The sequence below is a fragment of the Pristis pectinata genome, chromosome 6 (assembly GCF_009764475.1).
Source record: "Pristis pectinata isolate sPriPec2 chromosome 6, sPriPec2.1.pri, whole genome shotgun sequence".
Lineage (NCBI taxonomy): Eukaryota > Metazoa > Chordata > Chondrichthyes > Rhinopristiformes > Pristidae > Pristis > Pristis pectinata.
This window is the reverse complement of record NC_067410.1, coordinates 100784239-100805540: the sequence shown is the minus strand read 5'-3', so window position 1 is coordinate 100805540 and position 21302 is coordinate 100784239. Positions and strand designations below refer to the sequence as shown.

At 41.2% G+C, this 21302-nt stretch overlaps 1 protein-coding gene across 1 annotated transcript in view; it reads left to right on the top strand.

Annotated features, from left to right (window-relative positions):
* Positions 1–21302, top strand: part of plod2 (procollagen-lysine, 2-oxoglutarate 5-dioxygenase 2) — a 122054-nt gene that overhangs the window by 50868 nt on the left and 49884 nt on the right. The window contains 7 exon segments of the mRNA XM_052017689.1: positions 8022–8061; positions 8063–8146; positions 8149–8188; positions 15186–15298; positions 15456–15519; positions 17592–17689; positions 18929–19030. Coding sequence (XP_051873649.1) covers positions 8022–8061; positions 8063–8146; positions 8149–8188; positions 15186–15298; positions 15456–15519; positions 17592–17689; positions 18929–19030 — 541 coding nt within the window.

The window sequence follows — 21302 nt, the reverse complement described above, 5'->3', positions numbered from 1 at the left end:
CATTAGGGGATTGCACTAGTGGGCTGAGTGGCTGCCTACTGTGCAGTGTCAGGTCTTTGGTTCTATTCTTCTTAAAGAAAGCTCACTACTGAACATTGGAAGTTTATTTTTCACTTTGAAACTTTGTTTTTGGTAGAATTTGTGTGTGACAGATGAGGAGAGAGGTGTGTGTGAAGAGACAGGAGTAATGTTTTGTAGGAGACGTGCATTGATGGGGAATGAAAGATGACACTAATCTGAGGCAGCATAAGCAGCATTCGTCGCCTTGCAAATTATTCTCCTTCAAGTGCCTATCTAGTTCCCCTTTGAAGGCACTGATTAATTCTGCTTCCACCACCCCTCTGGCACTGAGTTCCAGATCATAGTTGGACAAGCATCAGCTGCTCCAGTTAAATCCCTTGAAGGGAATTGTAAAATGCGTCCATGAACACTGCTTAACTCTACCCAGATAGTGGATAATACAAAAGCCATCACAATTTGTTTCAAGAATGAAAAACTTTTTTTCTGAAGGGGGCTGATACTTTTTTTTAAAAAATCGTCAGTTTGTGATAGCTCAGAAGGAGACCATTTGGCCCTTCGCTGCTGTGCCTGCTTCTTGTAGGCCCATTGCCTTGTCACTTGCTCAAGAGCCCCGCCAATGTTTCTCCCAATTCTCTTTTGAAAGCATTGAGGGGTTGATTCTGTTTCCAACAAATTATAATGCAGTGAGTTCCAGATTATTATTCTTTGCATTTCCTCCCGTCCCCCTTGTATCTTTTGGCTTAAATTTTAAAATCGTGTCCCAAGTTCTTAAATCAATCCAATAATGGGAACAGATTCCTTCTGAAAGCAGTAAATCCATACTCCCTTGTACTCAATAATCAGTCAAATTAAATGTAATATGGGCCATTCCCACCCACCCCCCCCCCCCCAACCTCGTCCCTTATTCTTATTCACTTCTAGAAAACCACCTGTCCTATGACCCCTACCTGAATGGAACAGCCTCAGTACAGATTCTGTGTGGCTCAGTTCAGTCAGTCACTACATTTGGGGGCTCGTCTGGGATACCTTTGTGACCCACTACGTGGCTAGCAACCTCAGCAGTCTAAGGGGTTGAGGGTTTTTTAAGGGCAGGCACAGTAGTGTAGTGGTTAACATACCACTTTACAGCGCCAGTGACCCCGCGTTCAAATTCGGCCACTGTCCCGTAAGGAGGTTGTACATTCTCCCTGTGACTGCGTGGGTTTCCTCCGGGTGCCTCCAGTTTCCTCCCACATTCCAAAGATGTATGGGTTAGGAAGTTGTGGGCATGCTATGTTGATGCCAGAAGCGTGGCGACGTTTAGTGGGCTGCCCCTAGAGCACTACACGAAAGATGCATTTCACTGTGTGTTTCAATGTATGTGTGACTAAAAGATATCTTATCTTATGGGGGTAAGGCATGGAAATGGGCCCCTCAACCCATCCAGTCCATGCCCAGCAACAAGTACCCTTTCCATTCCTGTGAGCTGTCCATAACCCGGGCAGTTTGCAAGTCAGAAGTGCAGCCCTGATTCGAGTTCCTGGACGCCAGGAGATGCCTGCTGCTCCTCAGCAATTGGCAAATCCATCCAGCCGGTCTTCAAACATTCCATTCACATGTACAGGCTTGTCCATGGGTCGGTCATTCGTAACCTGGGGAGAACCTGTAATCCTAACCCATTTTATTCTCCCCACAAGAAGAAAGCTCTGATATCATTTGAGAAATAGTTAGATGAAAGGTCAGAAAGATCTGATTGATAGATGGGTCTGATAAAACAGCTTACCATGTCTAGTGATGTTCATGACTCACTGGAGAAGTCTGGTGAGCTGGGAGGAGAGGTCTGTTTCCCAAGTGCAGAGGAGACATGTTTCACATATGTAAAGTTATGAGGAAGAGATGGGGTGGACTATAGAAACTTTGCCCATTTATCAGAGGTGAATAAAAATAGAGGACATAGATTTAGTCAGAGAGTTGGAGGGGATATGAGGGTCAGTTTTCACCTAGTGAGTGGTGAGTACCGAGAACACACTGCTGGAGAGAGTGGTGGAGAGTCGCTGAAAGCATTTAAGAAGTGTCTAGATGAGCACTTGAATTGCCTAGTCACAGAAAGCTATAGACCAAGTGCTGGAAGGTGGGATTAATACAGATGAGTGCCCACTGGTCAGCATGGATGCAGTGGGTGAAATGACCAGTTTCCATGCTGTATGTCTCTCTAAGTATTGTACAATTATAGAGGATTGGAAGCGGTCTGATTGGAAGAGATTCACTCAACTAATTCTTGGGATGAGGAGGGTTGTCCTATCAAAAACGCCTCAAGAAAGTTTTTGGAGCTTAGAAGAATGAGCCATACTGAAGCCTATTTAAGACCCTATGGGGACTGCTGAGATGTTTCCGGTAGTGGTAAAGTCGCAAACAAGGGAATATAGTTACAAGAGGGATGTGTCATTGACTCCCCAGTCATCAGCATTGCAAGTCAACGTTGACCTGAATAAGCCGTAGAAATGTTTAAAAATTCACCGCGCCCTTTCCCAACCAATAGTGTACCATGGTTGCAGTGGTGCAGCTCACCAGTGCTTTCTCAGAAGCACCTCCAAGACCTGCAACTGCAACTCCCGGAAGGGGCAGAAGTTACATGGGACCATGGCATCAACTTGCATATCATGAACACAAGTCCTCCACTCCCTACCACTGAGCCACAGTCCTGGAAGCCCTTGTCTGGCTGCATCCCAGAAGCCGCTTCATGATGTGAGCCGCAGTTCATTTCTATAAGGGTCCTTCAGCTTCCCATGAACAGCTAAAAATGAACAAGTAATGCCAAATGACTTAAAAAGACCGCAGTTTACATGTCAAAGCTGGTGTGATTAAGTGTAATTCACTGCAATGTAATTCAGGCTTTAAGCTAATTTGTCAAGCTTTGAAACACAATGTTTAGATGACTAATTTGAATAGAATTATATAGATCTAGGATACTACAGCCTTCGAGTAGAGCTTGTTTGAAGGTCTTTCAGTTAAAACTGGGTCCTGGTAATTTGCAGAGGCAAAGAATTTACAGAATGTGCTGATATCTCATTAATCTGCCATTTTTACTTTCAGATGCAACAAATTTACTTGATGTTGAAAAAACAACTTTGGGAAATTGAAATGATTCATTTACTATAACCTCTTTCAGCCAAGTGTTCTGATGTCTTTATTAGTTTTTGAGAGCTGCAGATAATTCACCATTATTGCTGCTCAAGAAAAATTGTTTACACTTAACTGGAAGTTGAGTGTTTTTGTAGATTGAACGTGCCCTAAAACCTTTTGGCAAGTTTTGCAGTGATGCATGACATTCCTTGAAAGCAAATGCCAAGGACCTGCAGTTTTACTGACAAGATCCCATGAAGGTACAGTAAAGGGGTACATTGCCCATTTTTATTCAATGCTTGGTTAGAGTCACAGACCAGGAAGTAGCAGTTAAAGAAATACAACTATAGATATCTGAATACCAGCTAGGTTCAACAGATGTTTTCGCAAATCCGCTCTTGCATTGACTTCTTTACTGGCACATTAATAAATGCTTCTGAAATCTATAGGGATTTTTCACTTCTGGACAGAAATCCAAGCAGGTCATCTCATATTCCCTTCTTGTTCGTGTTCAACTTGCCAGCATTTATGATGTGTCTTTCTTGATCTTCCTTTTAAATGTTACAGTACATGTTCTGAAAAGACTCATAAAAATGGCTTATGCTGTTTCCTTCACGGGCATTAGTAAGTACTTTTGCACAGTCTGGCAACAAGTCATGAAAAGGCAGGAGTTCACAGATATATTCAGTCATCTGCATCAAGTAATGTTGCTTTTATATTGCAGCAACATGAGTAACACACTCTCCCATGTAACTTTGGCAATGAGGAATCAGTTTTCTTGTTAACTGACCACGCAGTGGAAGGCCCGACATTGCCCTCATGCATGCATTAGTGGTGACAACTTGGCCGGCTCGTGTGACATCATTGACTCACTGCAGAGAAAGCACAGATGCTTCATCATAATTCCGGTTTCCGTTGGGCTTGCAAAGGGAAATTAAGGTCACTAAAATTATGAAGTATTTAGATCAGCAGTGCGAGTGACTGTAAGTCATTCATTTACCGAGTGGGTGATGTCTACACGGAGTTTGCACATTCTCCCGATGACCACATGGGTTTCCTCCAGTGCTCCAGTTTCTTCCTCGTATCCCAAAGGCGTGGAGGTTTGCAGGTTAATTGACCACTGTAAATGCCCCCAGTGTATAGGTGAGTGGCGGAATCTAGAGGGAGTTGAAGAGAATGTAGGGAGAAGAGAAAGTGGATTTGTGTCAGATTAGTGTAAAATAGGTGGTCTGACAATTGGTACAGACTTGATGGGCCGAAAGGCCTGGTTCTATGCTGTATCTCTCTATGACTCGTGAACAACAGTTATTTATTTTTGAATCTGATAGAACCCTTCTCAAATCTAGAGAAGTTTGGAGAATTGAAACTTGTGCCTCATCTCACCCTCACCAGACATTTCTTTTACAACCCTAGAATGAAGTCCATCAGCACCCCAAAACATGTCAGTTGCATCTCCAACAGTTTGCTCAGTACCATTTCCCCGGTGGTTGTAATTTTTCTGAGTTCCTCCCTCCTTCCCAACTCCTCCTTTCTGGAATGTTATCTCTAGTGAAGACTAATGCCAAATACCTGTTTAGTTCATGCCTTGTAATTCCATGATTAATTCCCCCAGGCTCACTTTCTAGGGGGACAGTGCTTATAAATTATTATTTTTTAAATATCTCTACCTTCGGGAACACTGCTCTGCGTTGTGACTTTTCACGACGAATTAACTAGCACCCCTGCTCAAAGCTTAGGCTTAATGAAAGGGAGACTTGAGGAGTGCACTGGAGACATGCCAGCAGCCACAGAACTGGGCTTCAGTGAGTTGCTACTTTCAGCTGAGGAAGATTATTGAAAATACATTACCTGCAATAATGTTTTAATTTGGTCAAGTACCTTTGAAAGAAAACCGGCTCAGTATGAAAAGCATGTTTGCTGCAGGCATATCAGCCTAGACTAAGTCTGAGATCTGAATATTTCTCTACTGCAGTTTGCTAGCTCCTCAGATGACTTCTGCTTTGTTTGAAAACGTCTTTTACCAGGTATGATAACAGTAAGAAAAAAAGCCCCAAATAGCCATAATACACCATGGAAGTCCACATCAAAGCCGAAGTTCTACCTCAGGGCCCTAATCAACTTTATAAATAATATGGTCTGTTATCGTGACTGTGATTGCATTTTACTTATTCTTTCTGCAAAAAGCAACCTAGTTGACCATGCCCCCCTCCTTCCTCCCCAACTTTTTTCATGAACTTGCTTGTTTTCACTCTTCTACCTCCAGTAATATTTTCTCTTCCAGCCCCTGCATATTATTCTGAGAGTTCTACAAAGATCCATCCTTCTCATCCATGTAGTGATCCTTTGCAGAAACATCTACCAATTAGGCCTGTACATAAGAGATCCACTTCTACTGCTCCTTTCCTGTGATATCAATTTTGGGTAAGGCGGTGAAGGAGCAATAGAGGTTTTTTCCAATTCAACAGTGAGGTTTATGAGTATTCACTCCTGTCATCAGTCCACTGTTCACCTCAATGCACTCTGTACTAACTCAATGTAACTGTACTGTGTAATGAATTGACCTGTATGATTGGTATGCAAGACAAGTTTTTCACTGTACCTCGGTACAAGTGACAATAATAAACCAATACCAATACCTATGCATTTTTTCTTCTTTGTCTCTTGTCCTCCCCAAAATTGAAGTGGCCACTTTGTGACAGTGCATGAGAACAAAATGGATCCATCCTGAAGGCACAGGCACACCTCTGTCTTCTTCGGTCTGATGGGTAATGTGGAACACAGCGTAACTAAGACAACTTTGCTTCCCTGGTTTAGAGACATTATTGTAGAAGCAGTTAGACTCCTTTTGCCAGTATTGGAAAAGAGACGTTCAAAGTTGCTCTTGAAAATGAAAAACACTGTGATGCTGGAGGAACTCAGCAGGTCAGGCAGCATCCATGGAGAAAACCAGGTGGTCAACATTTCAGGTCAGGACCCTTTTTCAGGACTGAAGATAGGAAAAGGGGAAGCCCAATATATAGGAGGGAAAAGCAGAGCAGTGATAGGTGGACAAAAGAGGGGAGGCGGGGTGGGCACATGGTGGTGATAGCCAGTTGCAGGGCAGGAGTGGGGAGCAGATCCACCAGGGGATGGGTCAAGGGTAAGGAGGGAAAAAAGGCGATAGAAAAAAGAGAGGCTTAGAAAGGGAAGAAAAGAAGAGGCATGGTTGGTGGGGGTATTATTTAAAGTGGGAGAATTCAATGTTCATGCCATTAGGCTACACAGTTCCAACATGGAAAATGAGATGCTGTTCCTCCAGTTTACGCTTGGAATTCTCCTGGCAGTGGAAGAGGCTGAGGACTGACATATCTGTGTGGGAGGGGGAGTTGAAGTGACTGCCCCGCCATAGGTGCAACACCTGTCCCTACATCACCTCCATCCAGGGACCCAAACAGTCCTTTCAGGTGAGACAGAGATTCACCTGCACCTCCCTTAATAGCATCTACTGCATTCAGTGCTCTAATTCGCGAGGTCAAACGCATACTAAGTGACCGTTTCGCAGAACACCTGCGCTCTGTCCATAACCACGATCTGCATCTCCCCGTTGCCAGTCACTTCAGCTCCCCCTCCCACACTATCACTGATATGTCAGTCCTCGGCCTCCTCCACTGTCTGGAGAATTGCAAGCACAAACTAGAGGAATAGCACCTCGTTTTCCGTCTTGGAAACTTGCAGCCTAATGGCATGGACATTGTATTCTCCCACTTTAAGTAATCCCCACACCACCCCACCCCCACCCCAACTGTGCCTCTTCTTTTATTCTCTTTCCAAGCCTATCTCTTTTTTCCTCCCCCCCCCCCCCCTTTTTTCCTCAACTTTGAGCCATCCCCTGGTGGATCTGCTTCTCCGCTTCTCCCCTCCTCCCCCACACCTGCCTATCACTATCCCTTACCTATCACCACCTTGTGCCCACCCCACCTTCCCTCTTTTGTCCACCTATCACTGCTTTGCTCTTTCCTCCTATATATTGGGCTTCACCTTTTCCTATCTTCAGTCCTGAAGAAGGGTCCTGACCCGAAACGTTGACTGCCTGCTTTTCTCCACAGATGCTGCCTGGCCTGCTGAGTTCCTCCAGCATCACAGTGTTTCTTATTTAGATTCCAGCATCTGCAGTCCTTTGTTTCTCTTGCTCTTGAAAATGTTCAATATTCTGTTTAGATGTTGTGCTAGTTTGATAAAGGTGTTTTTAGTTTCCTGTAGGTGGAACTAAGAGATAAGATTTCTTTATTAGTCACACGTACATTGAAACACAGAGTGAAATGCATCTTTTTGCGTAGAGTGTTCTGGGGGCAGCCTGCAAGTTTCGCCACACTTCCGGCGCCAACATAGCATGCCCACAACTTCCTAACCCGTACGTCTTTGGAATGTGGGAGGAAACCGGAGCACCTGGAGGAAACCCACGCAGACACGGGGAGAACGTACAAACTCCTTACAGACAGCGGGAATTGAACCCGGGTAGCTGGCGCTGTAATAGCGTTACACTAACCACTACACTACCGTGCCTGCCCAAAATACATCACCGCAGTGAGCAGGGTTGAGCAGGGCAGAGTGAGAGAGTGCTCAATACAGGGATCCCAATTTTATTGGATCTTTTACAGTGATCTATATTTCAACCTTCACAAAACTTTATCTAATTATCCCTCAAAATTTGATGGCCTTCAGTTGTACCCTTATTCCATGCTTCTGATAATCAAATATCCATGTTTGAGGTCTCTGTGGTTATAATTTAGAGTATTATGCCAGACAACGTGACTCTATTGCTTGAGACATGTTTAGCATTGACTTCCATAAGAAATGGGGAAGACATAAAACCTACATGTACATGAGCACCAATACCTGCTCCTGCTCTTGTTTTTCAGTTATGATGTTCTGTTTGCCGGTGGTCCTGAAGAGTTACTGGACCAAGTTCCAGCAGTTCAACAACAAGGTGGTCTTTGCCGCTGAAGGACTTATCTGGCCAGATAACAGGCTCGCAGACAAGTATCTCCCAATGTCCGCAGGGGGAAGAGATTCCTCAGTTCAGGAGGTAATATCTGAGTAATGTAAGAAAACAGTTTTCTGATTTCAGGGGAAAAAAAAGTATTTGACTTTAAACTGAAAATCAACAATGGTAAGGCTTTTTAGGTAAGTGCTTCTTCCTGCTCTAGGAGGATTTTAGTGATTACACACACTTCATTGCTTTGATTGGAGTGTCCCGATAATAGCAAGGATTTGATCTGATTGAATACTTTTGCTTTGCTAAAAACTAACACAACAAGACCTTAGTGGTTAAAATTGCATAAGAGCATTAATATGGAAAAAATTATCAGAATGTTTTTTTAGCCAGCCAAGAACAGAACAATAGTATACAGCTTTAAGTCTTTCTCTGTCACCTCAGCATCCACTACCTCACTGAGTACCGCTGACAGCTTGTTATTTGTACTGCTTATTGATAATGCAGAAATGGAGTGAATAACCTGTGGATGCACAGTCAGTGGAGGTCCTGCTCACACTTCCAGCCACGGGTTCGATCCTGACCTTGGTCCTGTCTGTGTGGATTTTGTTCACGTTCTCCCTGTGACTGCATAGGTTTTGTCCAAGTGCTCTGGTTTCCTCCCACATTCCAAAGGTCGTGTGGGGTCGGTAGGTTAATTGAACACTATAAAATGCCCCTGATGCCGTGGGTAAGTGGTCAGAATCTGGGGGAGAGTTGATGGGAATGAGGGAAGAATAAAATGGGATTAGTGTTGACAGGTGCTTGATGGATGGCACGAACTCAGTGGGCAAATGCTTATTTCTATGCTATAGAACAAAAATAGCTCCACACTCTTTCCTCCAAACCCACTCGTCCCAATCAAATAACAAAACTCAGCACTGAGTATTTGGTTTCCTTAGGTGGAGGGGAAAAGGGATCTAAATATCTTTATTGAATTTCTTCCCTTTGCATCTCTCCCCCAACAGAAGTGTTTAGTTGTCGTCCAAGTATAACAGCTTTAATTTGAAAATTGTTTTTTTCAGTTTTAAGTTAAATACTGAGCAGAAGAAAAGTTATCCCATCACTCCACAGAGAGAAAATTTGAGCAGCGTATGTAACATGCCACTGATCTACTGCCTCCTGCTTAGAATACCCAACTCAGATGGGTTTTCCCACCCCTCCTTCCAATGCATTTAACCCTTTTAGCCTCCTTTTTTTAAATTGGAAGGAGTTTTAATCTGGACAAATGTGAGATGTTGTATTCAAATGTAAAAGTATTCAGTAAACGGCAGGATCCTCAGGAGCGTTGATGTATAGGAGGATCTTGGGGTCCCAGTCCATAGCTCCCTGAAAGTGGCCACACAAGTAGAGAGGGTAGTAAAGAAGGCATATGGCATGTATGCCCTCATCGGTTGGGCATTGAGTATAAGAGTCAGGAAGTCATGTTGCAGCTGGATAAAGCTTTAGTTAGGCCGCATTTGGAATATGGTGTGCAGTTCCATTGCAGGAAGGATGTGGAGGGTGCAGAAGTTGTTCACCAGGATGCTGCCTGGATTACAGAGTATTAGGTATAAGGAGAGGTTGGACAAACTTAGATTGTCTTTCTCAGGAGCATCAGAGGCTGAGGGGTGCCCTGATAGAGGTTTATAAAATTATGAGCGGCATAGTTAGAGTAGATAGAGTCTTTTTCTCAAGGTGGAAATGTCATATACTAGAGCACTTAAAGTGAGAGGGGAAAGTTTAAAGGAGATGTATAGGGTAAGCTTTTTTTTTAAACAGAGAGAATGATAGGTGCCTGGAATGCACTGCCAGGGTTGGTGGTGGAAGCAGATACAATTGGCGTTTAGACAGGCAGATAGGTTTGGTTTAGTTTGGCATCGTGGTCAGAAGACATCATGAGCCGAAGGGCCCTATTCCTGTGCTGTCCTGTTCTATGTTAAATTAAACCTCTTTTCCAAGAAATATAAAAAATTAGAGCACCAAAATATGGCAGTTAGCCATCAGATGAATCAGTGTATTTCCTTTTGTATTCCTTTCTTCCAAGAACTGTGATGAGCTTCTATGCCAAAATATGGATGGGTTAAAGATAAAGTATCTGCATGTTTGGACATCTGTTTTGAACTGCAAATTAAATCTGGTTTTCCCAACAGACTCTGAATTTTAGCCAGCTTTGGGTGAAAGATTTTGTAGAAGTTTTGAGAATGCAGTGCCTTAAGTGACTAATAGGGCAACATACAATGTCATAGAATTTTCAATACAGAAACAGACCAACGCTAGTGTTTACTCTCCTAAAATATTGTTACCCTATCGCTATAGCAATTGTTGCTATTGTAGTCACGGCACTGAGCTTGTGGGTTAACATTCTTGTACGCTACAGTAAACTGCAAAAAAAATTTTTGCTCCTCAGCCTGCCTTATAAATGCAGGAATTTGACACATTTGTGTATGGCCATTTGTATTTACTACTTTTGTAAATCTCAGAAGTTGAATAACTGGAGCAATATTATTGTCAGCAGTAGTTTTAATCAATCCATGACCAAATTACCCAGCTAGGATTTTACTTCTGATGCCTTCTTAACGTAGGTGATGAGGAAATGGTCCATTAAAAGGGCACTCTGTTATTTCACCCATAAAACATTAAAAGAAGAGGTCTTGTTAGCTTCAAATGAATTCATAGAGTGGAGGAGTTCACATTCAATAATAGCTGAAGAACCAATGGAAAATTTGGCTCATTGTTTCTTTAAGTGAATCCTTCTCATCCAATGTAGATCAACATTAATTCTCAGCTTTCAAAATACAGAATGAAAATAACAGTAAAGGCTCCACTAAGCACAATGATCAGTTTTGATGGGTTTAGTATCCCTGAAATCTTGTGGCTTTGAATGACCTCATGTAGAGGATGTATGGAATTCTGCAATTATGGAAGATATAAACAGCCAGTTGTGGGTTGGTGTGTGTGTGCAAAATAACTATTCAGTTTAAAACCCAAGTGACAGATTAGCCTCAGTTGATAGGAATCTTGCCCTTGAGTGTGAAGTTTGGGAGCTTTTCCTGCTTCACCCTTGCATAAATAAGGTAAGCAGGCACACGCCGAAGTAGTTCAACAAATCTATGTTTTTAATTGCTGTGTCTGCTGACTTTTGTCAAGATAATTGTTATTGTTACAGATGTCTCAATCACAGTAACAAACATTGGACGCAATATACATCTACCTCGGTTAATCATTTACTCATTTTAAATGAGATCAGTCCTCAAACCTTCCAAGCTTGGTGGAATGCCAGTCAAGTTCATGGAAGATCATTTCATAATTTAACTCTTTAATCTCTGGTGCCAGTCTGGTGAATTGCCAAACGCTGTTAGGACAAAAATGTCACTTCCAGAGGTTCAGTGCCCAAAACAAAAAATAGTACTTCAAAACACAGTACATCTGAACAACACCTCCTCCCTCTTTTCTTGCCCTCTTGGCATAAAATATTAACTTGCCTATTTTATCTCTGTATGTATCTATTTTTTCCCTGTACCCTTGGCTTTTAAAGAGTTGTGCCCATGAGTTCTTGCATCCTTTTACTCCTCCACAACTGCTGCTCAAAATGTAAAAATGTGTTTTTCTTTCCTGGGATGTTAAGTGAGTGGTCCGAAGCTTCACCACATGGAAAAACACAGATGACAACAACTTTCATAATTATTCACTCTCTGGCTTTTTTGGCAAGGCTGGCACCTATTACCCATAACTTTACCAGCCTTTAGCCTGGTTCCCTCCTTGAATTTCATTTGTAGTGGTTTTGAATCAGCTGAGTGCATTGTTAGGTAACACAACAGGGCAATTAAGAGTGAGCCACATTTCTCTGGGATTGGAGTCACATGGGGGCCAGATGGCAGTCCATCTTCCCATAAGAGCAATTAATAAATCAGTTGGGATTTTACCACAATCCAAAAACTGCATGGTAATTTTTACTTAGAACTGCTTTATATTTCCATCTTTTAAAAACTGAAGTTTGTGCATGAGTTTTGAACTCAAGTACTTTGGATTATTATAACCACTAAGCTATAAAATATTTTGTCTGTCTGTGTTCTTTATTGTTTTCCGCTGCCATCTGCCCAACATAACTGTACCCTGCAAATTATGTCACTCATTACCCTAGATAGCTTTAGCTAAAGGAACTTGGAAACTGTTTGATAATTGTTAGTCTCCTGCATTGTTTGTTGGGTGCATACTTGTAATTTTTTTCCCAGCTCTGATTTAAACAGTTCCCTTATTTGCCCTGGACTTTCTACTCCTGAATGCAATGTGTGGTGTGATAATTTGGCACATGAGTGAGAGCTCTGTTTTTATCAGAACCCTGAAAGGCCAATGCAGCATAAAGTGGGCATTGTATTTATACAGTGTCACCCAAGTCCAGCAAAAGAGCATACATAACTGAGAGAGGGAGAGACTTCTAACTTTCAATAACGAGGAAGGAAATACAGGAGGCACTAAACTCTGCTTGATGCAGTACTGGGGTTACCGGTACCACACAAGATTTGTGAATCTCTCTTGGAATGATATTTTACAACCACATGTCAGTGATCAGACCTTTTGGCAAGGTTCCAAAGATGTGTACCTTTAGTTTTCAGACATTTCTGATGTCGTGCTGATGTAAGCAGTATTGTTCTTCCCCCAGAAGTTGCAGTTTGAGTCTCATGCCCTGGTCACAGTGTGCTGAGGCCTCATTATATTTAATAACCACCACTTGCCTGTTTGTTTTGATTACCTGTGACTGAGTGAGTGTATTTGACCTGGAATTTATTAATCTAGCATTTGTGATATCTTGATCAAAATTTTCCCATCATAAATTTAAAAACCAGGTATTTGGAATGCCTAAAGCCAGTAGCCATAATTTCTGACTTGGACAAGGATGTTTACAATTTACTGCAGTAAATGTGAAAGAGTTTAACAGTACCGGTACACTGTCTGCAGCAATAACACTGATCATTACAATGTGTCTCACTAGTTGTCTGTGTTCCAAGGTAAACAACAAATGCCTTTTTTAATTAGTACATTGAGGGTCTGTGTTGTTTGCTTGTTCCAGATGTTGGCACGTCAACAATATAATGCTTGGCAATCCTGCTGCAGGAGTCTTTCAGTTTGACTACCTGTGGTAGACTCTGCATGTGATTAGTATGTTGAATTAATGCAGCAGGTTTGAATCAAAAGATACTTATCACAAAGGGAAGTGTGCTCCTAGCTGAGTAAAGTTGACGAACTTCCAAATACAATTGGCTGAGATCAGTGCACAGTGAAAATTAAATGTGTATCTGTAAACATTTACATTTAGGAACATTTAAATTTTGTGTAATACAGTGCAATGTAATATACTATAAATTGCCTCCAGCCACCAAACCAGCAAGCTGCAACCTATTAACAAAACTGTAGACTCTGGGTTGACATGGTTCCATGAGTGGAGGCAGGTCAGAGTTTTACAGGGCACTTGTGACATTGTACTATGCAGCAACATCTGTTCCCTCAGCCAGTAGATACCAAGAAAATCAGATTTCATCCAAACTTAGTGGGCTAACCCAGGTACCAGGTTGAGGACTAATGCCCACTCAATATAGTGAGGAAACTGGGAAAGTTTACCTTTTTTAAAAACACTTTTAAACCCAGAGAATCTAAACAAAATACCGCATACAGCATACAAGATTCACAGACGATATTGCAGCAGCATCTATTGATAAAGCAGGATGGATTCTGCAGCAAATTGCGACAAGGAGAGGATGGATAACTAATACACATTGATCCTTTGTTTTGTACATGAGAAGTAGTGGAGAACAGTAATGGGTAAATCATGTATTAACACAGATGAGGTTGAAGCTGATATGTCTTTGTCACTAAGAATCATGAGAAGATAGTCACAAATTAAAAGAGTTTTCTCTCTCTCCATAGCAGGCCCAGCATAAAAGGCTGCTGTGGAGATGATGGCAAACATACAGGAAGGGAGCACATGTCTTCGGTATACATGTCCAAAACCCGCCAAGCCATGCTGCCAACAGCATAGTATAGGTCCTTTGCTACAGGTGGCCCTGTGCTATTCTAAAGCAAGGACTTGTAAATCAGGCAGATAATGCAGCAATGCTCTTCTGCACACGATTGTGAAAGTTTGCAATAAATACTGAGCGACCCGGCAATAATGTAACAAACATGCACATCGATATCCCAGTCAGGGCCCTTGAATTTACTTCTCTCTGCCAACTCACTGTGGGTTTTACTCCTTGTTCTACTGGGAGTTAAAACCGAAGGCTGTAGGTTGCACATTGGTGCTGCGGTTTCCATCGATAAGGTAGGGAAGAGTGTCGCCACGTTGATGATGTCGTCAAGTGCATGACTTATGCCGGTAAATCATTGGCTGCACTGAGGTGCGAAGTACAAAAAGTTCCCAATCCAGTTCCATGACAAGAAACAAACTCTAAAGCCAGACACTGCATGCTCCACTTTCGGGGCTAGAGTCCTTTAAATCCAAAGAATCTATACAAAATGCGGCATACAAAATTCACAGCCAAAACTACAGCAGCATCTCACAGTAAAGCAAGGTGGATTCCGCAGCAAGGATTCCGCAGCAAGGATTCCGCAGCAAGTTGCGATGAGGATAGATAAATAATACACATTGATTCTTTGTTTTGTGTATGAGAGATGGTGGAGAATGGTTATTGACAAATCATGTATGTAAAGTCAATCGAGTCATTTACAGCTCTGCAGGTTTGCTGGTGGAGGGAATTTTCTAATCGTCACCACTGTGGTTTTGTGTATGCAGCCAACAAATTAACTGAATGCACTGGTTTTAAGTGCACTGTTTCTGAGCGTTCAGTATTATTGAGGACAACATTGCATTGATACAGTGCCTTCAACAGCCAAAGCATCCCATGAAGCTTCCCCAGACCACCCTTAGAACAGGGAAAAATATACTCTGTCATTTATTGCAATAAAATGGTTTTCTCCAGGATTTCCTTAAACTGTTGAAGGAAGCTTTTGATTTTATGACTGTTATATTTTTTTGTGGAATGGCATTGCGCTACAATCCATGTTTCTTTTTCAGGGATTATTGGATATGCTTCTTCCATTAATAAGATTGTAGAGAAATGGCAATTACAAGATAATGATGATGATCAACTGTTCTATACCAAAGTTTATGTGGATCCTGTAAAGCGAGTGAGTAAATTATAAAGATGTTGAGGTTACAAAAGACTTCATAATTCTGTAATTATTTTAATGCTACACATGTTGAAAAGCAGTTATAATGATTTGTCTGGTTGTTACGAAGTATGAAATTCTTTTAGGATTAATTTTCTTCTCTATGTTCTTCCAGCTTTCCCTCAATATAACCTTGGATCATAAAAGCAACATTTTCCAAAACCTAAATGGAGCTGTAGGTAAGCTCTGACCTTCTGTAGGCAGTGTCAGTGGTGCATATTTGTAAGCTGCTCGTATTGATAGGCCAGGCAATTATCATCAGGTTTCCCTCCCCGTTTATACAGTATTTACCCATCAACCCTAGTAGCACATATTGGCTATCGCAGTAATTGGGGAGAAGTTACTAAAGTGAAATAGAGCTTTAAAAATGGGCAATATTTGACCAAACATGCATCTTTCCTTATTGATCGGTGTTGTAAGAATTTTTGAATCTGTCTTCATAATTTGACAGACGTCTACACAATACATGCTTGTACTACATCTGGGCTCAATTTCTACTAATTTCAAACTAATTTTTATTCACTCTTACTCTCCTACTTCTAACAGAGGGAGTGGAAGCCACATCATGTCCCCAGCGTTGGTTGGTAGTGATGTCAATGTTTATTTGCTATTTCATTAAGTTTAGATTAATTTGCACAGACCTGTTAATAAGTTTCTGGCCTGAAAATGTTGGTTTCATGGGGAGGATCCTTGGAAATGCCTGGGTATTATTGCATTTTTTTTGTTGATTGAATAATATAATTATAAATATTTTATGGGAATATGTTTTATAACTTCCATTTGAAAGGTGGACAATCCTAATACTGAGGTAATCTGCTTATCAGTTTGATCGAATGCTCTGAGTGAATCCTGATTTAATTGTAATGAAATGTTATACATTTTCTGTCAGTGACCCACCTTGCAGAATTCTCTCTGCTTGTTTGTTTGTGTTTTGACTAAAAAGTTTTCAGATCTGCCAATCCTGGAGTCTTTGCCAGCTGATGGAGAATGTTTTTGGCTGTTCTTCCTGTAGCATTTGGAGGGTTGCTCCGTTACAGCGACAGTAAATTACTTATGGCAAATATGAAAATAAATGGTGCATAACCAATAAATCAAGATGCATAATGGTGCAAGTTTTTTAGAAAAATGAGGGCTTCACTGACTTTGAGGGATTAATTGAAAATTTGTAGTTTTTCATTTTGAAACCTCTTGCTGCCTAAAGAGTCAAGGGGAGAGAAATTTGAAATAATTCTTGACCTCTTGAGGATTCTGTCTTGCTGATATCACTTATTATTAAAGAGTTATCAAAGGATGAGTTTTATCTTGCACATATTTGTAAATCAATTGAGATTTAACCATTGTATTAGAAGGGTATTCAGTGCAATGGTTATACCAGACTGTTAATCCAAAAGCCTGAGAACTATGATCTAGAATGCATTGGTGAAAGGCACGACAGAAGTGGATTGGAGGAATAACTTTCAAAAGGAACACGGAAACTCCCAAATAAGGAAAAGAATTGAGAGCCTCAGAAGTCAGCACAGCTATGATGGGCTGAATGGCCTCGTTCTATGCAGTATGATTCCATAATGATAATCCAGAGAAGAAGAATGACAGGTTGAATGTCCCATTTTTTGTTATCTTGTTCCATTTGATTTCACATTCCTTTGACCATCACACAGGTTGCCCCCGGGTAATGAATGGATTCCGTTTTCATAAACGTCCATAAGTCGGAAAGTACATAAAATTGCTTGATATGGTAGCCATACTTCTGTTATAATGAATGGTGTTGATGAGGGCCAGTTAAAATGAACACTTGTTTATTATCTTCCCCTGCCTAGTTGCACTAGCATAGATCAGGATGTCCAATGCTCAATGTTTGGTTTTCATGGGCTTGATGTATCAATGGAGGTTACATTGTTTAATAAAGTACCATTGCACAAGTATCAATAAAAGCAGTTACTTGTCCATTTCCAAATTAACTCTCAAGTAGCCTCTTGTGGTGAAACTGGAAGCCTTGTTCTTAAGAGACAGTGGTGACTGATTACTGTGGGAAGGTTGCACGTAAATACGTTTTTTGAAGACTGATTCTCGTTTGAATTTAATAATATTTATGGGAGCTTATTCGTATGTACAAGGTGTTCATAAGATGGGGATTCGTAACCCAGGGAGGGCCGGTACTACAGCCCACTTGCATATATGGTGATAATGTATATCATGTGCGTTAAAGCTGGAGGTTATATTACAAAACTTTCTCTTTCGTCTTCCTTTGCAGATGAAGTAGAGTTGCAGTTTGAACCAACCAGGGTCAGAACCAAGAACATAATATTTGACACATTGCCTGTACTAATCCATGGCAATAGACAAACCAAAGTATGAGACCTTCTCTGTTAAGTGTACTAATTGGTGTGGTTAACTCGTATGCTGTTTATTCCTGTAGAGCGTTTGCACAAACTGTTTTACAAGCATGTAGGAAAGGATGACCAGTCTGTCTCCAACATTTTGCCTATGGCACTCGGATTCTGCAGAAACATGGGCAAATTATGAGATGAACTAATCGTCCACTTCTGTGTTTATTTACTCCTTGATCTACATGAGCACAAGCCAGTAAGGAGTGCTGGACTTTGGAGAGTAGCAAATGCAAACTTGCATCTTGCCACTGTTTAGCATTTGCCTCACTTGCTTGTTTTAACATTCTGGATGAATAATTTGTGTCTTGTTTAACTAGCTAGAAATGAGGTTCTGAAATCCATTCATAACTGGTTGTATCCAGACAGATAGATATATAATTTGCAGGAAGGCATGTTTATTTTCAGTTACTTAATTTAGACTTTAGCCTGCTTATTCATCTGGGCTCTGAATTTGCAAGGGGTTGTCCTGATCATCTATTGTGACCTCTGTAACATTGCCAGAGAGATAATGCACATGGGCGTATTGAGCAACTTATCCTGGGGTAATGACTAGAATCCAATTCTCTTATTTTAGTAATTCCAGATTATGACCAATCCCCTGTACATTAAGAAAATCATTATATTCCAGTAACTATGGAATTTCTGTTTTTATTTTGACAATTTTGTTTTCTCCCCTCTGGTTTTTGTCTTGAAGATACGTTGTCTTTCTCCATAATTGCTGGCGGCTGTAATGCCCTCAGCACCCTCCGTTTTGCCAGGCAGAAATAATCAACAGGTTGGCTGGCAGCATTGGATATGATGGGCCAATGTGACATCCAAGTTGACAGCCAAATGTTGTTGGGAGCAGTCAGTAGCTGGAACTTTAGCTCATTGCTTCTTCCAGATATTAACAAAACAAAAAGTAGTTCAGCCAGTACTGAAAGTAAATGCTGTGATGTGAAAAGAAAATGCATGAATTTACCTAGGGACCAATCAAATGGTCAGAAATGGAATGAATAGATTTTTGCTTGTTCTTAAAGAGAAAATAAAAAGGTTGGTGTTTAAAATGATGTTTAAGGATTCCAGTGCCATAGTTTTTTTTATTGGCTTTCATCAAATAACCCAAAGTTTAGGTTGGCATTTTGAATTGCCTTTTGTTTACTTTTGTCATTCTGTAGTATATTGATGTGACTATTTCAATGTTTTTGTGTGTCTTATCCAGCACTTGCTGAACTATATGGGTAACTATGTTCCTGACGCTTGGACTTCTGAAACTGGCTGCACAGTTTGTGACGTCGATTTGTTGGATTTGTCATCCTTGGATGTGAGTGCTTGGTTTTGATTAGTTTTACAGTGTTCACATTTAACCTTTTTCTTGGTTTGCTGTCTACAAAAGTAAGTTCTACAAAGTGTACACTTGGTAAACAATTTGCAAAGATCACTTAAAAGATTATTCCTGAGTGGGGATGTTACTTCAATCATGATCACAGTAGGAGTGACGATAGTAATGGCATGGTGCAGCATAAATAAGCAAACTTATTCCCCACTTGGGCTCAAGAAAAGTCATACCAATTTGCAGTAAAACAAATCACAAGAGTGTATCTACTATTAAACAGCATAGATGAGAACATTGTTTTTGAGTTCAAACATATTTCTTTCTATAATGGGAATAAACACAGCACAGGATGTGGAATCCTTTTTACACAATTGTTTTGCCAGATTGTTTAAATGCACTGGAAAATATCAGAACTCTATTTGTTCTGACAGTGACATTTAACCTTGCTCGGGTTATGCACAAAGAGGTTGGACGAGATGGATAGCATTGTTAAATGCTTACAGCATAATGAACCATTTAAAAACTGTCTGGAGGATGGGTCATTTACTCAAGCTGGAAATGGGGATCGACCATTTACCTTCTGCTAAACCATCTTTATTTTACTCACCTTCACTCTTCAGCCTTCACCTATGAAGAATCTGCTAATTCCAGTTTTGGTTGTGCATGATGCAGGCAACTCTCTATGTTAGCTCCTGCATGTTCATTCTTTTAGTTGAGAAGCCAGAATGAGAGCTGATCCTATAAATCATTCTCGTGTCCCGTACTTATGATATGTCTCCTGTGGTGGTGAGCAGAGGATGAATTCGGTTGTGTAGTATTTATGTTTCTGGACTATTGCAGGGGGTGGGGCTAAATGGGAGAATGGATCAGCTCATGATAGAATGGCGGAGCAGACTTGATGGGCCGAATGGCTGACTTCTGCTCCCTTGTCTTATGGTCTTATGGCACGAGACCAAAGCAGTTTGAGAATTTGTACACAATATCTTATTTCTAGATATTCAAACATGGGCCTGAAAATCTTGTATTTACAAAATAAGCATGAAACTGCCAGACTGCCATTAATAAGAATATCAATTTATTAACACACTTTTAAGCGTTGGAATCTGGTCTGACCAGGATAATGCAGTCGTTGCTTGATTGCCCTGTGAAGCAGCCTAGCGAAGCACTCAGACCAACCTGGCCAGCACCCTATAGGTCACCTTGTCCTAGCTGTAGTTATACTTACCATGATAAGCTACAAGGTGATCCTCATCTGTACCTTCTGCCTTGCTGCATACAGGCCAAGTCTGTGATATTAGAGGTCATCCACATTGACCGTGGTCTGTCTTGAGGTCATCTCCAGCCTGGTGCCAAGCCATGAGTACTGATGCACAAGACTCTGCCAGGACAGGCACCTTGGCCGATTGCCTCAGTGTTCAAAGAGCTGATACTGACCATTTTAGACTCTGCCATGTGCTCTCTTTGCACACAGTCCTCCACAAGATTGATGTTCATGCTCAAGTGAATCCAGAATACCTATCTTGGACACCAGTGGTCATAAGTGTCCAGTTTTCTGCACAGAGACACAGCCATTAACAGGAGTGTAAAGCAGATTAGATGGTTCTGGTTGGAGTCATGCCTTTGTTACGGACTCAGTGAAAGTCCCTTTAAGATAGAGAGTGTGTGTGTATGTGTGTGTGGGGCGTGCTTACGTCAATAGAAGATAAAGGACGTAATGACGTTGTTGAAGAAGTAAGAAGAAGAAGGAGAGAGAGAGAAGGGAGAGAGACACCAGCCTGCTTGTTTTCTCTATCGATGGAGGAGAAACAATAACTGTGTTTGCCACTGAAATCCATGTATGGAAGTTGGAAGTAATCCGGTGGAGTTCACTTTGTTGCTGACCTGTAGAAGGAAACAGGTATTTGTATGTGGACGACCACGGTTCGGATGCTTTTCGGGGTGAGGAAGTCACTACCGAGTAAACACTGAAGTGTCGTTTGGGTTCCATCGTAGAACATTTGGATTTCGTATGTACTCTCTCTATGTTTTTCTACATCTACATCTTATCTTCAGACAACGGTGGTTGTTGAAGAAGCCCTTGCTCATGTTTCACCTTATGGCTTGCGGAACTGAACTTTAAGAACCATTCCGGAACTGGGAGTTTTGGACTTTGTCACACACACACACGAAGAGTTTAGTTTTGGGGTTAACGTTCGAGGTTTAACATTTTTGAATTCTAACATACTAACATTTTTACTTTTATTTTACGTATTATCATAAG